General features: G+C 34.9%; 1 protein-coding gene across 1 annotated transcript; it reads left to right on the top strand.

Moving 5' to 3' along the window:
* Positions 1–13,740: 13,740 nt before the first annotated feature.
* Positions 13,741–18,977, top strand: LOC131169242 (uncharacterized). Its single transcript, XM_058142919.1, has 8 exons — positions 13,741–13,969; positions 14,521–14,609; positions 15,060–15,123; positions 16,846–16,923; positions 17,512–17,588; positions 17,676–17,742; positions 17,828–17,935; positions 18,714–18,977. The coding sequence occupies exons 1-8, from the start codon at positions 13,898–13,900 to the stop codon at positions 18,741–18,743; spliced, it is 585 nt and encodes a 194-aa protein (XP_057998902.1). The 5' UTR covers positions 13,741–13,897; the 3' UTR covers positions 18,744–18,977.
* The last annotated feature ends 2,008 nt before the right edge of the window (positions 18,978–20,985 follow it).

The following is a 20,985-nucleotide window of genomic DNA, read 5'->3' as shown; positions in this document are numbered from 1 at the left end:
CATTTAGTCACATAGTCGGCTATGTCCTTCTTCATACCAGCCACCAATCTGAAGCTTGGATCATGATACATCTTTGTACTTCCTAGGTGCATAGCATATACACTAGTGTGTGCCTCTTTTAGAATCTGGCCTTCAATTCCCCATCATCCGAACACAGTCTTCCTTTGTAGTACAGACACCCATCTGCTTTCACCTCATAGTCAGTTGCTTTTCCCTCTGAGATTTTGCTCATAATAGCCATTAACTTTTCATCTGCCTTTTGCCCATCTAAAATCTGCTGTAGCAGGTTTGGCCTCACTTGCAACTCAAAATAGCTCCATCTCGAACCAAAGATAGACGGGCATTCAATGATCTCAAAGTCGTCATGGATTTTCTCGCTCAAAGCATCAAGAACTACATTTGCCTTCCCGTGATGGTAGTCAAATACACAATCATAGTCCTTCAGAACTCAATCCATCGTCTCTGTCTAAGGTTGAGCTCCTTCCGGGTTGGCAAGTATTTCGTGCTTTTGTGGTGCAGTGTAAATGTAGCACTTTTCACCATACAAGTAATGCCTCCATATCTTCAATGCGAAGATAATTCTTGCAAGCTCTAGATCATGGGTAGGGTAATTCTGTTCATGTGGCCTTAGCTGCCTGGAAGCATAAGCGACCACCTTCCCCTCTTGCATCAATACACACCCTAACCCATTATGGGAGGCATCACTGTAGACCACAAAGTCCTTTCCCGATATTGGCTATGTTAACACTGGTGCCTCTGTCAACATAGCCTTCAACTTCTCAAAACTAGCCTGACACTTGTCATTCCAGTCAAATCTGACATTCTTGTGTAACAACTTGGTCATTGGAGCAGCTATTAACGAAAATCCTTCACAAATCTCTTGTAATACCCTAGCCCCAAGAAGCTTGACCTCGCTTGTATTTCCGGGAGGCTTCCATTCCATCATCGCTTCTATTTTCTTGGATCCACCTAATCCCATCGGTGACACTATGTGTCCAAGGAATGCAATCTCATTCAACCGAAGTCACACTTGGACAACTTAGCATACTGACTTCTTTTCTCTCGTGGTTTGCGAACAATCCTCAAATGCTCATCATGTTCTTCCCTGGTCTTGGAATACACCAAAATATCATCAATAAAGACCACTACGAACCGATCTAAGTATGGATGGAAGATACGGTTCATAAGGTCTATGAATGCTGCTGGTGCATTTGTTAAGCCAAAGGGCATCACCAGAAACTCATAATGCCAATATCGGGTCCTGAATGCAGTCTTTGGAACATTTTCATACTTCAAACACAACTGATGATACCGATGCGAGATCAATCTTAGAAAATACTCTGCTCCCTTCAACCGATCAAACAGATCATCAATTCTAGGCAACGGATATTTATTCTTCAGTCACTTTATTCAATCAGTAATCAATGCAAAGCCTCAAAGTCCCATCCTTCTTCTTTACAAATAGCACTGGAGCTCCCCATGGTGACACACTGGGGCGTATAAACCCCTTATCAAGCAACTCTTGCAACTGAGTTTTCAACTCCCTCAATTCAGTGGGTGCCATCCTATAAGGAGCAATGGAAATGGGTGTTGTACCCGGCAGTCTCAATAGCAAATTCAACTTCCCTTTCTGGTGGCAAACCGGGCAATTCTTCAGGAAATACCTTTGGGAAGTCTCTTACTATGGGTATATCACTCAGGTTTGGCTTAGCCTGCCTAGTATCCACCATATGTGCTAGGTAGGCTTCACAGCCTTTTCTCATCATTCTTCTTGCAACTGTGGCTGAGATAACATTGGACAGGAAATCTGTCCTTTCACCCACAACAGTGATCTCATTACCCTCTGAAGTTTTCAGAGAAATTCTCTTCAATTTGCAATTAACTATTGCCTGATGACGTGACAACCAGTCCATTCCCAAAATCACGTTAAACTCGTGGAAGGGCAACTCAATCAGGTCTGCCAAACATTCATACCCCTGAATCCTTAACGGGCAACCCTTGTATACTTTGTTCACCACTACACTATGGCCCAATGGATTAGTGACTGAATGTCTTGGTCACTCTCCCTACTAGTATCCCCTTTCTACGGGTAGGTTGATGCAGATGTATGAATGAGTGGATCCTGGATCCACCAATGCATGCAGATGTATTGTAGAGGAGAACGCACGATGACGTGCAGGGCATCTTGCTCCTCTGAGCTCTAATGGCATAAGCTCTTGCGGTGGTCTACTTTCGTGCCTCTCTGTGGCTCAGATCTGAGCCTCGTGATGGTCCCATCTGCGTCGATTTGCTGATTTCCTACCCTTTGTGGTACAGGCAGTGCATGCGCTTGTGTTGGAGCATTGTAGTAGTTCTGCGTGGGCGGTTCTTCAATCGATGCTCTGTTGACCCACACCTTAGCAGCACCGCCACTCTCTAACACTCTTATGCCATTTCAAACAATGTGGACACGCAGAAGATGCCGGGCTGGTCCTAAACCCCATCCTCGGAGAGCCGCCCACCGATGGTGTGGGTGACCTCTCCTAGGGGTAAATCGTGGCCCGGGCCCCGAGACCGACTCGACCTTGTGGTTGACCTGAACTCTGTGCAGGTGGACCCTTGAACTTCTTCCCAGGTGTAGGAGATGAACTAGACTGACCCGGGCCCCTCTTCTGTTGTCTTTCCCTTCTAGTCTGTTCACTAATTCTTACTTTTTCAACCTTTATTGCAGCTTCCACTAACTTAGTGAAGTCGGTAATTCCCAAGGCAGTGATCATGATCTTTATGTTGTCATTTAGTCCCTCTTCAAATCTCTTACACCTTTCAGCCTCATTAGGGACTATCTCCCTTCCGTAGCGGCTCAATCTAATGAATTCCTTTTCATACTCAGCCACTGACAACTGTTTCTGCCTCAGATTAATGAACTCTCTTCTTCTCTCTTCCAAGTACACACTACCCACATATTTCTTCTTGAATTCAGAGAGGAAGAAGTCCCAAGTTATAACTTCTGGCTGCACTTCACTGGATACCGTGTCCCACCATTCATATGCATCATCTTGCAACAGAGATACAGCAGCCTCTAAATTTTGCTGCAGGAGTGCAGTGGAGTTGTTTTAAAACTCGCCTGCTCGTTCAACCAATTCTACCGCAATGCAATTATCTTCTCTCTTGCCAAAGAAGTCCACTGCTCCAAACTTTCTCAATTTTTCTAGATGTGATTTTGGTTGTGGAGGTGGTGGTGGTGGTGGTGGTGCTGGCATTACCCCGGCCATTTGTCTGAAGAATTCGGCCATTTGCTGGAACATGGCTTGTGGAGGCTGAGCAGGCTCGCTTGAGTCAAGTGAGCAGTTCTCCCATACCCAGCCTCACCGCTGCAGTGGAGCATGACTCTCCACTTCCTCCTCAATCGCTCTCGTGATGTAGGGTCCATATCCTATTCAAAATAAGAAAGACAAACAGATCTGCATTAGTGTCACCTCGACTCTTACAAATGCAATGCATGGTATGGACTCAATCTAGGCCCAGAAACGCCTAAACCGTGCTCTGATACCACTAAATGTGACACCCCTTACCCGTCTACAGTATATCCGCGTAAGTTATGTCACACGGTGTACCGGAACACTTTATTTTATCTTAATTAATTTTCATCATAATCTTGAATATATCTTGTGAAATATAATCTATTTAAGTTATTTGTTGAAATTTTAATTTATTTGAGGTTCCGAAAATTTTACAGAAAATCCAGCAGAGTACCGGCTAAAAATGGAGAAAATAGTTCTTCGGAACCTGTGAAAAACACTTCCTATAATTATATTCAATCATCACAAACTCCAACATCAAAATCTCAACATTTTTCAATTTCATTTCTCAATCATTCATCTCATGTGATAATCATGTATAATCACAGATAAACATTCACTTTTCCATTCACAAACACAATTCTCATTATTTACATGAACATTAGAATACATTTCATAAGTTCAATTACATATGAGAAAATAAAAATTAGTTACAAAATATCAAAATGAAACCTAGTGTCCTACCAATACACAGAAGATGGTGAGGTGACACGGACACTATGCAGAGCTGCAGGATGGTCTCACCCAGTCTGCGGTCTATTGGGCTCTCGATCAGTATCTCCAGAACCTACGCGTTGCAAAAGCAATGCGCTAAGCAATAATGCTTAGTGGTGCAATAATAAAATAAAAGGAAATAACAGAAAATAAATATGTATTGAATGTATCGATGTTTTACTGGTTTTATACTTGTTATAATCATTTATTTTTTTAACTTTATCCACTTTCATTCTTTTGGTTGCCCAAGTAACCTATACTGGACGACTGGACTGGATAAACGGGTATACTGGCGCTGGGTATCTAGTACCTCGGGCCGTCACACCATCGGTCACGTATGCATCTCCCGGTGTGCAACAGAACAGCTAATAAGCTGTAATGACCTGTAATGACAATAGGCACAAGGCCAAATATCAACACAAGGTCAGAATGGCTAAAAGCCATAAAATCACAGAATGGCATAATGCCATGTGCAGTACTGCTAACTGAACCCTATTGGCATGCCAAACTATCCAAACCAATCTTGTTAGGTATACTAGGGCATTTGATACTTTTGAATTCTTCAATTTTTGAATTTCAAGTTTTGGTGTCACTATTCACCTCATTGGTCAACAAAAATGTTGACTTTTGGATAGAAAATAGGTACATTGGTTTTAACACCCCCAATGTACCACATTTTGCATTCAAAACTTGTTGGAATTAATCACCAATACCATTTTTAAGCTTAGAACTAAGGGAGCAGAATTTTCAGTTTTTGTACCCCAAATTTTCTATTCCATTTGTGGCTGTTACAGTGGGAATTTGAGGAAATGGTAAACATGAAAGTTGTTCCTTATTTTGTCTAGTTGAATTTCTTTTTTTGAATCACTCCATTTGGAGTTTTTTAGCTCCAGATATGGTCCAAAAACCACAGCTGGCCGGATTGAAAAACTGCAGAATTGACCATATCTACAGTGCAGTGAACAGTGACTGCAACTACCTTGTTGGATAGGTTCTGGTCATAATTTGGGGTAGGTTTCTTCATGAAAGTTATTTGTCTATATCTTAACTTATTGCTGTAAAAATTTCAGGTCAAATGGGCTATTCTACAATGAGTTATGGCCAAATGAACAATTACTGTTCATTTGGTCATTCTGCAGATTCTGGTTGCAGGACATCCGGATTGGGACCAGTTTTTGGTCCACTTGCTTTGGTCTTTTGGGCATGGTTTCTTCACGAAAATTGTGTCATTATATGTCTAGTTTTATGTCCAATTGGCCAAACACCAATTGAACCTACACAGCCAAAGTTATGGCTGTCCAAGTGGGATGGAATCACAGCCACCCTGCTGGTTACACTAGACAGCCTACCAAATCAATTTGTAACACTATACTTCACTCCAAATTATGGTCAACTTACCTCAAATGGTCATTAATTGACCCTTAAAATGTTCATTCACCATTACATAAGTGAAACTCAAATTTCCCTCAAAACCCTAATTCCTAAGTTCTCAAATCTTACAATATACATGCCATTAAGGTTTTTTTTTTTTTCTTTTTTATTCACTTATACACATCAAGGGACATCCCTAGATTTTAATTCCATTCAAGCCATCAAACTCAAGAAAGTTCATGGCTGCTAAAAATTGAAGATACTCTAACATGTACAATTTACTTCAAATTTTTACACTTTCTTAACTTAAATTGATGCTCTAACAAAAATTAAAAAGAGTGAGAGAGAATTATAGCACTAACCTCACTTAAGAGCTTTTCAAGAGCTCTAATTCTTCACCTTTTCTCTTTATTTCTACTACCTAAGGGTTATTCAAGGTGCAAGGATGAGTTTTAGTGAATGGAGTAGGAGGGTTTATGGTGAAATGAAGAGAGAAATTGAGCTTTGGTTGAAAATCAATGGAGGGAGAGGGGAGAAGGGTTTTAGCTGGTTTGGTCCAAAGGAAGAAGATGATTTGTTTTCTTCTATTTTCAGCCTCTTTTATTTGTTTTAAGTGTATTGGTTGTATGGTGATTGGTGGACAATTTTAAATGACATCATTATGATGTCACAATTCTCATTAACTTGCATTTCTTTTTACTTTTGTTTTCTTATTTTCATTTCTCATTTTTTTATAAATTTTTCATCAATATTAATTCATATTTTATGTCATAATAATTATTTACTCAACTGGACAAGTCGGCCAAAAATCGCCTCTGAAGGCGAAATGACCAAAATGCCCTCCGTTTGGCTTAACGGGTCAAAATTGTCTGTACCGATTGAAAAATTTTTTTAAATATTTTCTTGGCATTCTAATGCCATAGGGACCTCAATGACCCTTCTCTAGAGTCCCAAAAATTATTTTATGAATTTTTCCCCGGGTCTAGGGCTCCTAATTGCGAGAACCGCAACTTCCCTCTGGGTTACCCATCGCTTGGGCACCGGCTCATTTGACTTAGTTATATTTTATTTCTAAAATTTTTACTAAATTTTTTCTTATTAATATTTGAGTTAATTATGGTTCCTCACTTTAGTTAAAATATTTTTTCGAACGTTCTAACTGTTCGGACCAACACCGGTCACCGAAACAGTAGAATGTACAGAGTTGATACCAGGAGGGTGTTACACTTTCCATGAAGAAGGAGATTACACAATTTGTGACTACTTGTGAGGTTTGTCAGAGAGTGAACTGGAGCATCAGAAGATAGCAGGAATGCTCAACCCACTACCTATTCCAAAGTAAAAATAGGAAAATGTGGCCATGGATTTACTAGTAGCCTCCAACAATCATATTCGATATGGGTTATAGTGGATAGGTTAACAAAGACTACTCACTCCATTCTTGTTAAAGCTAACTATTCAGTGGATAAGTTGGCTCAGGTGTACATGGCAAAGATAATTAGGTAGCATGGAGCTGCAGTGTCAATAGGCTTTGATCGAGGATTGTAGTTTACATCAAGGTTTTGGCACTGTCTTCAAAACGAGGTAGGCACTAGGTTAGACTTTAACATGGCCTTTCACTTTTAGACAGATGGATAGTCAGAAAGGACCATATTGACTTTGGAGGATATACTGATAATATGTGTACTTAACTTTCATGGATTGTGGAAAAAGTACCTTTCCTTAGTTGAGTTTGCATATAATAATAGCTATCACTCTAGCATCAAAATGGCACCATATAAAGCTCTGTATGAGATTAAATATAGGTCTCCTGTGTGTTGGGAAGAAGTTAGTGAAAGAGCCTTAGTGGGAATGAAGTTGGTGAAAGTCACCAATCAAGCTATGCCTTTAATTAGGGTAAGGTTGAAGACAATAACCAATACACAGAAAATTTATGTAGATCTCCATAAAAGAGGATTGATTTTTCAGGAAGGGGAGATGGTGCTTCTAAGGATGTCTCCAATGAAGGGTGTCATCCAGTTTGGAAAAAGAGGTAAACTAGCTCCAAGGTACATTGGATCATATAAAGTGCTGTAAAGGTTAGGAAATCTATCTTATAAGTTAGCTTTGCCATCATAAATGGAGAGAATCCATCTAGTATTCTATGTTTTTATATTGAGGAAGTTTGTGCCAGATCCAAACAAGGTTATAAGTGAACCAGACATGGAAATTTTAGAAGATCTTTCTTGTGTTGTACAACTTGTCCAGATTGTAGACACTCAAGTAATGAAGCTGAGCAACAAGGAGATACATATGGTTAAGGTATTATAGAACCGCCACAACATGGAAGAGTGCACGTGGGAAACCCGTGATTCCATGATACAATAATAACCCTACCTTTTCTAGGTATGTTATGTTTGCTTTTTTCTGCATTTGTTTTAACATTCGAGGATGAATGTTCTTAAGGGGAAGAGAGTGTAATCCCTGCCATTTTACGATGCTAGAATATCTGTCTTTAATAGAATATTATAGTGAAAAGTAAAACTTCACTTACAAAGGAGTGGCGGTAAGGTGTGAAAATATATTTATGTATGTATGATGTATTCAAATGTATTTAAAAATGAAAAATATTTTAAAAGTTTTATTTCCTTAAAGTGGTTGTTTTAGGCAGAAGGAACTTTGATAGCTGAAGGATAAACTTTCGGCAGTTGAAGTCCTTTTAATGGTTCAGATGCCCATTTGAATAGAACAGACTCAAGGAGCTGAAAGTCCCTCGACTAACAAGGGTATAAAAGGGACCACAACGTGTTTTCTACCTAAAACACTTAGGTTTTCCTTCTTTCTCCCTCTCTCAACCATTGGGGCATACAAGAAGCTCTTTGAAGAGATTTTATTGGATTTTTGAAGATATAGAGGGGGATTTTCCATTTAGAAGTGTGGAAGAGTAGATTCAGTTTTGAAGAGATAACTTTCTTTTCTTCTTGGTCTAATGGGTAGATCTAAAAAAGTTGATGAGAGATGAGTTTTTATAACTTCAATTTTATGAAAAGTTGTTTCAAGTTGAGTTTTAGGAAATTTATTCATGTTACGGTTAGGATTTTATGATCTTCTATTGAAGTTGCATGTTTTATGGTTAGAATAGTTATATTTAAGTGTTACGGGCCTTAAATGGCTAGTTTCCCTTGATAGATTTGAAGAAATCCATGTATATGCTATTTTGGGCTTGGAAGAAACCTAGGATTTGGGTTTTTGATTAATGTATATGGGTTTTAAGCTTGTTTTCAATTGTTTTAGGCCCCATAGATGTGTATATGTGATGGAATTATGTTTTGGAACTTTGAAATGAGTTTGGGTGCTGATGGGAGAAGGAATCTGCAGGTTTTCAACTTAGAAATTCTAGAAATTTTAGGTTCCACTGTTGAAAGCTAGAGGTTTGATAGCTAAAGCATGCAGTTTCTCAAAAAATCTAGAAAATTTCTAGGTTCGGTAGTCAAAGTCTAGGACTTTACATCTAAAGTTAGCACTGGAAAAAAGTGCTATCCGAAGCCTAAGACTTTGGCAGCCAATGCTTAGGACTTTGGCAGCCGAAGTGGGTTCTGAATGACTTTTTCTCCCTTATTTTTTAAGATTCCAAAACATGTTTCATGGTTCCTAAGGGATTGGAATAGGATATTCATGATATATATATATATTTTTAGAATCTTGCATAACACTTTAGGGTCTGATTTTATAGGATCAGACTTGAGGGACTTGGAAGGATAAGGATCCGAGGATAGATCCCGTTCGAGTAAGGTGGTTGATAAGCTATAACAAGTGAATAACTCTAACCTTAATGAAATGGAAACTATTTACAGGTAATTAAAAAGCATCCCCATGCATCATGTTATATTTATTTAGGATGTATGCATTTAGAATACAAAGATGTAATTAGGATGTATGCATTTAGAATACAAAGATGTTGCATCATTGCATAATTTGTTATTAGTGCATTGATGGATGTTGGATGACCCATTAACTCCCCTAATGTTATGATTACGTAATGTTACGTATGTTATGGATTCATAAGTAAATTTCATATGGAGATCTTCAAGTTGCCCTTTAATAGAAATCTGTAAGTTGCCTTAAGGCACATGACACAGGTCATATTTAAAAGGAAAGTTTGGAGAGTTACTGGTGATAATATCCATCTTACGTGAAATGTTTGTGATGTGAAAAACCATGTGAATGATGCATGACACATGTTTGAATGAATGATATAATTAATGATGGTTAGTTTACTCACTGAGCTTGTGTAAGCTTATCCCCTTCTCCTAACCCCCAGGTGCAGGGTTGCAGGATTAGAAGAGTTCTTCAAAGAAAGAGAGCATCAGGGGTAGCCTTAGCCCTTTCTTTATATATGATGTATGGGTAGATGGATATGTAATTTGTGAATGGATAGTACTATACTAATGATTAAAGGAAATTAAAAATATGTCATATTTATTTAAATATGATTGTGTATATGTTGTGTTAATCCGTTTTGAGGGTACGCATGTTGAACTATTACACTTTGAATTTTATGTATGTTAAGGTTCAAATTATAAACCATTATTATGTTATGAATGTTTATGTATGGATGAAAAGACTAAAGTTTAATGATTTAAAGTATGTTTAACTAGTGAGATGTAGGAATGTATGTATGTTTCTTAAGTTTTAGGCTTATTACGGGTTCCGGCAGCCTTAAGCTAACCTAATCCCTAGAGCCGATAATGGCCCCTAGCTTGGGTTGCTATAGAAATAGATTTCAAACCTTAGTGCATATATATATATATATATATAAAGAAAAAAGGTGTTAATGGCATGTAACTACATGCACAGTTACATGGTCATATAATTAGAGAAATGGGTTCATAGGTTGTAATAACTACATGAGCCTAAGATGGAAGGGCAGGAGTGTTATGTAACTCAAACCTAGAAAGAGACCTTTCTTCTCCTCGAGTAGTCATTGTTCCCTTCTGGTTCATTTTTGCCAAAGCATTTAATGCAGAGCATTGAAAATATCCCTTAAGATAGGGAAATTTTTGAAAGAAGATTTGAGTGTTTACATTAGCTATTCCATTTTCGGTAAGATATTGATGAAAGAGATCTACCATCTGATCCGATGGAAAAAGTTCTTCTACAAGGCTTGGTTTATGAGTCTTGAGAACATACACATTGCTCAAGGTGAAATGATAATGAAACCTCTAGCGAAAACCTAGGTAAGGTGAGGAGAGGGATATTTTTTGGATGAGGTAATTGGGTAGTGTTTTGGTTCTGATTTGGTGGTTTTATGATGGTAAAAGCTGGATTTGGTGGTTTTGGTTCTATTGAAGGTGTTAAATTCTTTGGTTCGAAAGACGACAGTAAGGATTTCTAAGGAAAAGATGTTTAGGATTTGGTTTTCAAATAACTTAAAGTAACTATGAGATTAGGAACAAAGGAAGAAGCCTTTAGCCATAGCCCAAACTTCGGCTTCACATTTCTCTTCTTTAAATCATCCAGATTTTCCATTGTGTAATTTCTTCCAAAATGACCCATTATGCCACAAATAAAATAAATATCAGGAAGCTTCTCGTACTTGAAGTTCACCCAGTGCATTTCTTGCTTCATGTTTCTAAATCCAATGGGAAAGGGCTTATCCACTTCTATTAGAGCTCTCACCTGAAGTAAGTTCGTATAACCCTCCATGTGTTCCCTATCCATGTTTGCTTTCATAAATCAGCTTTTGTGATTCCCGATGAGTTGAGAGCATTATGGTAATTGATCTGTGCAGGTGGGGGCCCATGCGCTCGAATCTAGAAGGGCAAAGGGTTGAACTATATGTCCTTAAAAGCAACATCAAGAGGCATTCCTATAGAGATAAATGCTGCTTATGAATAGAGTAAGGCCTGAGCTGCAAAACACTCAAAGCATTTGTTTCTACCTAGAACGAGAAAAAAAAGTGTTGGGTTTCTTTATAGATTAATTTCCCACCAATAACTTTCTTTGCATTTGTAGCCCTTGTTCTTGAGTGGAAGCCAAATGTAAGGTTACTTCCTCACAAATAAGATTTTAGGCTTTGTCTATAAGCTCTATGACATTTTTGTCTACGCCATCCATAAATCCAACAAAAGCATTCAAAAGAAAGACTTTGGAGAAGGGCTAATAGTCAGGAGAGAAATTAATGATAAATAAATGTGGCTATAGAGAGGTGTGAAAAAAGGACACAAAAGAAGTAATTGTGCTTCACCAATCAATGATCGAACGTCTAACTCCTTAAACAATCAACTATGGAACAAGACTGCCCCCAAACTCTCATTAAAAAGGTTTAACCCCCGGTTCTTTTCTTTAGGCTTATATTTACATATTTGTCACTGCCCTGATTTTGATAATTGTTTGCCATCATGTTATCTTGCCCCTTGATTTTGGCATTAATTTTGTCTTTGCGTTGTTGGTTAATTACTTTTTTGGCAAAGACAAATTTATCCTTGATTTTTATTAAAACTAATCATTTTATTGGCGCATTGTGCAAATTAATTATTATTTTATTTTAATAATATAATTTAATATTTATTTTTTTATTTTATATTTTAAGAATCATAATATAAAATTTTGTTAATGACAAAATTGTTAATTAAATTTAATTTTATTTCGAGTGTTAATAAATAAAATTTTTAATAGTAATCGATATAATTTTATATTTAATAAAAACTATAAAATATATCATTTAAATTTAAATTTTAAAATAACTTGATTAATGTTTTTTTTAAATAGTTGTTATATACCAATTAAGAAAAATTATTAATTTAAATATATCAAATACCAATAATTAAATTTATAATTAGAAAAATATAAGTTAAAATGGAATTTTTAAATAAATTATTATTTTTTAATTATGTCAATAGTCAATTAGTGATGGATACAAATGTTAAAATTTTGTTTATATATATATATATATATAATTAGATGGCCTATCTTTTCAATATTGTTAATTATTTAATAATACATTTGCATTTTTTTTATATTAATGTCAATTATAAACACATAATTCATTTAAAAAAAATCTAGAAGTCTACATATAGTATACATATATTCAAGTGCTAAGAGTTATGAAACGCTCATATTTAATTTTTAGTGAAATGTTTACGTCAGCTTTTTTTTATGTAATATTTATTTGATATTGTATTAACATTTATTTTATATATATTTGTATATATTAAAAAATATTAAAATTTAAAAAATTTTTGAAATATGAAATAAATATAACTTTTATTTATATTAATCATATATATCTTATACATACTATCTATAAAATAAATTATTACTTTTTTTTTACAAAACTTATTGTTCTTGTATATAGATTTTAAGATAAAATTATATAGTAAAATATTATGTAATAATATTATTTATAATTATAATTAGAAAAAAATAATTTAAAGTAAATTTGAATTTATTATTTATTAATTATAACAAATGTTAATTAATGGTAAAGTCAAGTGACGAATTTTTGTTAAAAGTTTTGTGTCCCCACACACATATATATATATATATATATATTAAACAAAATTTAAATAATTATTTTTTATAAAATAAAATTTTAATAGTTAAAACTTAAAAATATTTAAATAAACGTTAATGTTTAATATAATTTACCATATTTGAGAATTATTATTATTTAAAATTGATTTGACATTGTATAATAAATTAATTGAACCGTAGGATTAAAAGTTCACTAATTGAATTATTAAAATTTAATTAAATATAATGCATATTAGTATAAATAAATATGTTTAATTAACTATTTTTAGTTATTTCAAATTAAACTTTCAACATTTATTAGGTCTTAATGGTGTTTCAAAATTTTATATAAAAAATCCCTAAAAAAATTTTCACAAAAAAATTTTAAATTCTAACTAATATAATTAATTTTTTTTATATTTATAAGTAATATATAAAAATTTTTATAAATATATAAATACATTTTAAATATTTATGATTTAATATTATATTAAAAAATATATAATAAAAAATATATTATTTTATGACATTTATCATATAAATAAAAATATTTTAAATATATTTTATAATTTTTAATTCACTATATAAGAGTCTCATTTTTCAATAATTAGATTAATAGTTGCGAAAAAAGAAGAATAATTAGATTGATAATTTAATAAATTCAGTCACATAGATTCAATTGATTGTGGTTAGGGTCTATCTCTGTCATTTATTTGTATATGTCGTGTGTTTTATTTAAAAAAAAATAATTAAATATATATTTTTTATTCACTTTCTTATTTGATTTAACAGAAAACGCACCGAATTATCAGTTAAAGGTCACCAGCTGAGTACGCACTGCGGCTTATTTCTTTCTTTTCCCAGAATTTCTTAACCGCCAAACAGCCATTACTCACTGGCGAAAAGTTGCACCTGATTTGATCCAAACCTCCTTCAATAAATCAGAGAACGATAAATTGCGAGAATTTTAGAAGCTAAATATGATCGGAGTAGGCAAGGTCAAGCAATACTCTAATGTCCTCGACAAACCACTCAGTAAGGGTAAACAAGAGGTACATCCCTAATCCCTAATCCCAGCTGTTTGGTTTCCGAGAAACTTTCGAAGAATGGTAAAGAAACCGAATTATCCGCTAGGCAGCTTTTTGTTTTTTAGGTCTCTTATTCTGGTTATTTTTGTGATCCTGTTGTTTCTCTTTTTGTTCTGCTGCATCCAACCAAAAGGAATCTTAGATCTATACTGCATTCAGATCTTAATCTTTTGCTGAAATTGCGTGTAGTTGGTTTTATACTTGGGCATCATTTTTTTATACGTTGTAGCTAAGGAAATACGGAAAAGAAGAGAAAATTGAAAATTGAGTTTTAGATTTTTGATAATTTGATCCGAGAGCATCTAAAACTTCCGATAATGGTTGCCTAGTTCTATCATTTGACTGAGGCGAGTTCAACTTTGTGCAATTGGAGACCATATAAAATTTCATTTTTCAAGTTAGCTTTCTCATAAGCCTCTTTCATGGTACTTGTAGGTGGGTTTTTGTTCTTAAATTTGGTGTTGGTAGTTGAAATTTTCTAAATTGATTGATTGTTAGGCATTTGTATTTCTCAGGTCAGTTTGAGTGCGTTTGCATTTTTGTTTTCAGAACTCGTTCAATACAACCAGACACAAGTTGACAACATTTCTGAATTAGAACGAAGGTAAGCTGCCATTTTCACAATTTCAACCTAATTAGTATTATATCTGTAGCACCATTTGTTTGTTTATATCTCTGTATTTACATAGCGGATGAGAAATTGTGGGGCAATAAAAGGAAATGGTCTCATCATTCCACCTAATTCAATAGTTTCTTGAGTTCATTATTTATTTTGTTTCTAGGCAATGAGGAATGTATACAGAATATTCATATTGATACTTTTGAGGCATAATTTCTTCCAACCTCTCTGAGCATACATTTATGGAAGCTGAAGAGAAATAGAAAGTAGAAGCACAGAATAAAAGAGAAGAATGTCAAGAAAATTTTCTGTGAAGTTGATATGCTTTAAACTTTTGATTCCAGGCATCTGCAACTGTACATGGCTTTCTATTTAATTTTTGGTATCTTACCTTCTGGTTTCGTCGTTTGTGATAATATTTGTGGAATGGAGCAGGCTGGAGGATGCAGGCTATGCAGTTGGAGCTCGAGTTCTTGAACTTCTTTGCCACAGAGAAAAGGTATGACATTGTTCCTAGAGTTCTCCTTAGCTAACTACTCAAGACAAAACTGACCAATTTAAAAAATAGCTATCTTTTCTTAAGTCATGAAAATATGCTTAGATTGTTGAATTGGATATAATGTGTTATTTAAATTCTTCATATGAGTATGAAATCTGTTGCCTTTACTTGCTCTAGTTTGTGTTCACTGGATTCTCCAAAATTCATGTGCCCACAAAATAGATGCCCTTGTTTATGATTAATGGATTTCCACGCATCCTTAAATGTTTTGTGTCCATGGCTTGGTTCAATGGCAAAAGTGTTGTGTTTGAATCGTCAATGGTACAGTTTTGAGTATTTATAGCAGCTGCTTTATGTGAATTTCCACTGAGACCCCATTTTTGTGCAACTATAAATGGGCAGTGTGCCTTTGTTTTTAGATCATTATATCATTCTAGCATGTTTATATTGTAAACCATCTTAATGCCATAGACATATTGTGTTTGTTTACTCTGGAATCAGTTAGTTGTTGAACTTTCAGCAACAAGCATGCCTTTAAGATGAATGCAACAAGCCTGCCTTTATATCTTCTTAATTGTGATAAAGGCAGTGTCTGCGACTTGTAAAAAGCATGTGCAAAGGCATTTGGTGTGGGTTATTTCCCTTAGTGGCATTGCCTATTCTATTCTTCCACTTATGTCATTTGGCCACACCCTGCAGCAACTTTTTCTAGTCACAATAACTTCTATCATCCACGAATTGAATTCTTTCAAGTTCCTTTCCTTAAAAATATAGTGGCATATCAGCATTAAGTTTCCTGGTCAATTTTTCATTCATTTTTTTTTTCTGGGGTGGGCAAAGGCAGAGGTTTTTTTTTGGGTTGCGGTTTTGGTGTTTTTTTGTGTTGGGGGTTGGGGATACAAGGGGCGTGGAGGGAGGTTGGGTGTTGGTGGTGGTGTGGTGGAGTGGGAAAGCTAGTACCTTGAGGTTTTATGCTTTGACACTTAGGGGCATGTGGTTCAATTGTTGACAAAATTTTACCTTGAACTTTACTTTGTTAGCAGTTTAAGGACAAATAATCTAACCCCTTTTGTAATCTTGATGTGACAGTGTGCAATCAATAGAATGAAATAAAAATATTTTTTATTTTAATTAAAATTTTTAAATTTTCTAATTATTTGTGAGACCCAAGATATGTTTGACAAAATATTATTTTATTAGAATTGGACTGCCACATTTAGCATAACTAGTGACATTAGAGTATTTGTCTTTAAAGTGCTAACAAAGTAAAGCTCTGGAAACAATTTTGTCAAAAATTAAACCACAAGCCTACAAGTGTCAAATTGTGAAACCTTGGGGTACTTTTTTTTTTTTTAATGCTTTTACCCTTTTGTTTTTTCCTATTTCCATCAAGCAAGCATGATATGTATGTGTAGAGACAGACACATCTTGAGCTTTAATGATGTCTTGCATAAATTTGGAATTCCTACTTAAAGATCCTATTTTTCCATTTAACATTTGGAAGTATTGCCATTCCTGTCGAATTGGTGCTTCTGAGTGCTTCCCGCCTTTCTTTTATTGTGAATTTGTATTTTATGCCATCATCATGTTATTGATACTGCATATTGAGCCTTGGTGGCTTTTCTTAGCTAATAAGCCAATTGGTTTTGTTTCATGGATTATTTATTCTGCAAATTTGGTTTGGTGGAAATGCTATATTTGTTCTTTCTTTTGATGACACAGGGGAATAGAAAGGAAACTCGATTATTGGGTATTTTGTCTTTTGTACACAGCACAGTGTGGAAGGTGTTGTTTGGAAAAGTAAGTTGATTTTTCACAAGTTTCAATGAGTTCCTAAAGCTTCCTTTTATCTGAAAATAGAATGTTGTACCATGTAAGTAAATCCTTTTATTTAATTCTCTTATATCCACTTACGTATGCAAACCTTTTATTTTTCTTCTTAATAAGAACTTTTTCCCTGTTCTGTGACCCTTTCTTTTCTTCCTAATAAGAACCCTGTTCTATTACAAGCACTACTACAATTTGCCACAAAGCCTAAGTAAAAGTTACAACAGATGGATTTGCCTTGACGTTTACATGCATCTTGATCTGCTTGTATATGGAATAATTTTAAGAGATCATTTTGTAAACCTTTGTTTCCCTGGCATTTGCACACTGTAGGATGTTGCCAAAACTTTAGAAGCACTAGTCAATAAGGACAAATCACATATGCAATGAAAATGTTGAGCAGAAAATTGTGAAAGGTGTTGAATATTACTAATGATAATGATGCTTCTCAAGTTTTATGGAGAGAGATTTGAAGGTGCAGAGCTAAGGCCATTTTTTATAGATACAAGCTAGCGTAATTTGCAATTAAAGTACGTAACCAGCTCTTCATTGTTACATTAGGTAGCTGACTCCCTTGAGAAAGGCACTGAACATGAAGATGAATACATGATCAGCGAGAAGGAGCTTCTTGTGAACAGGTGATGGTTATCTCCTTTCTCATTGTTAATATGGCAATTGCTGTCTTTACCCGGTTTTAGCAATTGCTTTTTTTTATTCTTTTGCAGATTTATTTCCATTCCAAAAGACATGGGAACATTCAATTGTGGAGCATTTGTTGCTGGAATAGTGAGGGTAGGTGCTACGTTGAATTTTACCTGTTGAGGGATCTTCTAATGGATGAAATCTCTGATGGGTGTTTTCCCTTTTCCTCTTGAAGGGTGTTTTGGATGGTGCTGGTTTTCCAGCGGTAGTAACAGCTCATTTTGTACCCATGGATGGTCAGCAACGACCACGGACAACCATTTTGATAAAATTTGCTGAAGAGGTAAATGCTATGATATCTATATATTGAAAGGTACACATCATTGCTGCTAAAGCGTCTATTTTGAATTTGGTAGAATTGCGCATGTTGGTGGATCTACATTTACTTATCAAGAATGGTTCTTTTGTGCATTCATTAGGCATTCTTGTTAAGGTTGCTGTGTGGTTTTGCCTGTTCTAAATGTCTGTGGGTCTATATGCCTTGTGTCCTTCCAATCTGAATGTTAAATGAGCATCTTCTTGGCAAGTTGTATAAGTTTTCTGAGTCTTTCATAATATTTCACTTTTGCTTCAATGAATCTATATTCAACGAAATATTTGAGCAAATTTTATCTAATTAATTTCAATAACTTGTAGCTGTTATGATTATCCATGCAATTTTGGTGGTAAACATGTGTTTTCTTTCCATCTTCTTTGCCTCCTGCATACGGCTATGTTTTATCTATCTGCATGAGCCTTTCATCCACTTCAAGAATTTCATTTCTGAGATGCCATGTTTTATATTCCAGTCCAGACAACAAATTCCTTGCCGTCTGGAAAAGTCTCATGTAACTTAAATGGGCTTATTCCTTCTGTGTTTCTTATTGAAGTACTTTCTGCTTGTTCTTGCCGACATTATGTTTGACATAGGATATATAGATTATTGCTGCCAGTTTCCTAGATTTATGCTTTTGTTTAACTTGGTTTCTGTTCATGGCTCTTTATAGCGTAAAGAATTAACCTATGCTTCCTATTTTTCTCACTTTTGTTATGATTCTTTTCCATTTTACTCGTTGAACCAGGTACTAAGAAGAGAAGCAAGATTAGGTTGATATTTTTGCCAAGATTTCATCATGTAATTTTAGTCAATCATGTTCTACAAAAAGGTCGAGAGTGGCGAATTTTCAGCCTATTTATCAAAGTAATCAGGATTATCACCTGCCAGTCCTATCGCATATTGTTGTCATTGTCAGATTCCTGATTTCTTTATATGTATGCTCTTGTTCAGGTTGTGATTATTTTACTGATCTAGTTAAAGCAATTATTGCCACTGCAGTTGATGTAAAGTACAAGTTTTTTTTTTTTTTTTTTTTTTTTTTTTTTTTTAAGGAGACAATATATGATACTTATCATCCCTCAATGCAGTATATCCTCTTCTAAATATTTTCCTTTTTGTGAATTCTCTTTTAAATGTATTCATTTTTTAGTCTTTTTTTAAATGTTTTTGTTCTATGAATTGACAAATTAAGTTGAATTGTTGCATTTTAGGTCATTGGTCCATCAAACTTAGGATTAGAACTTGTCAACGGTTCATGGGCTTTACCTAGCTTGGAATTGGCTCTAATATGTCACGATCCAACTTATAGGCTTGACCAGTATTAGGACCTGGACCGGTATAAAGCCCCCAAGGCCCGTGGTAAATCTTACTGTTCGCAAATCCATGATTAGGCTCATAATTTAGGCTCAACATGCATATAAAAATAATTTTAAATTAAAATATTATAATTTTATTTCGGGCCAATTTAATCCAATAATTATCAGAAGCTCATATTAGGGGAGCCCAGCTCAATCTAGTTACATCATTTACAAATTGTTTAAGTATCATACAAATCTTTATTTATTAACCTTAAGAATGTAAATTAACACAATTTTTAAACAGGGTCCATACTACTACTCATACATGCAGAGTTCTAAATTACAAATTTAGAGAATAATAATACAATTAAGTAATTATTGATAACCTACGAGAAAAGAATCAAGTTATTCTGAAAAAGGTCTCCTCTTGTAGCCTGGAAAAATAAGGTGAACAGGAGTGAGTATTCGTCTTAGAGAGTAAAATACTAATTTTAACCACAATTTCTATAGCTATCTAAAGCTAATGCATCCTAAGGAATAGAATGCAATATCATCATAAATTTTATACAAATCACATCATAATAGTGAAAAGGCAATTTGGAGCAATCACACACCCAATACTGTTCAAACAGTACATATATGGGAGCTGATCTCCTATACAGCTTTCTTAATCCAACCTCTGCCAGCGAGTGTCTCTAAAGTCGGACTTTCGCTTAATAAACCAGATGCGGGGGCCAGCGAGTGTCTCTCAAGCCGTGCCTACCCCGACTTATCCATAAAGGATCGGGTTCCAGCGAGTGTCTCTTAAGCCATGTCTACCTGTCCTGTCCATATCCAATACCACACACCACACGCACACCAACATATGCACACAGCTCCAAATTACCACAAACAACATCCATGGCACTTCATCAATTAATAATGCAATATAAGACGTGCCTAGTGTTTAACCACACAGATACATATTTATAAGTGATGCATGGACATACTTGAACATATAATAATATTGAAATTATAATTAAAATTAATATTTTACTCACAGTACACTGAGGACTATTGTGGCTGCTGGATGGAGGAAAATAGCTAACCTCGATCACCTAATAATTATATTATAAATTTGTTAGTACTAAGTCAAAATAAAACTCTAAAGAGACAACAGACAGTCTATTTCATGTCGAAAATCTAGCAGAATTTTTCCTATACCTGGGACCTATCCAAGCTGCAAAAATGGTTCAAATAACACTTATAAACTCAACCCATATCTCATCATCATTATATGGCCCCTCTTGGGCCCTCCAAATTAGGCAATAATCACAATATCAGGTAACTCAATTATAAGATTTCAAAAACTATCCAAATTAACTTTAAAAATTCTATAAACTTGCCCCGCGGTCCTTAACAATATTATAAGGCTATTGCAAAAGGAATTATAATTTTTGATCATCCACGAATATTTTATAAATTTTATTCTAACCTAGAACAAGGCAAAAATTGAGCAATGTAGAGTTTGAGTTTACTTATGCCAAATATGACACCTGGAACGCATCCAGAATGTCTGAAAATGCTAGGATTGACTATAATATCGACCACGTTCTGAGACGGGCCATCAGACAGCCGAATCTGATTGAAAATGCGATTTCGGCGCCAGTGAGCTATTTTCGATCCAATTGCACCTAAATTAATTTCAAATTTTATTATTATTATCATAAAATTATTTTT

This window comes from Hevea brasiliensis, unplaced genomic scaffold (genome assembly GCF_030052815.1).
Source record: "Hevea brasiliensis isolate MT/VB/25A 57/8 unplaced genomic scaffold, ASM3005281v1 Scaf9, whole genome shotgun sequence".
In the NCBI taxonomy this organism is placed as follows: Eukaryota; Viridiplantae; Streptophyta; class Magnoliopsida; order Malpighiales; family Euphorbiaceae; genus Hevea; species Hevea brasiliensis.
The sequence above is the reverse complement of the archived record's forward strand: the minus strand, read 5'-3'. Positions and strand labels throughout refer to the sequence as shown.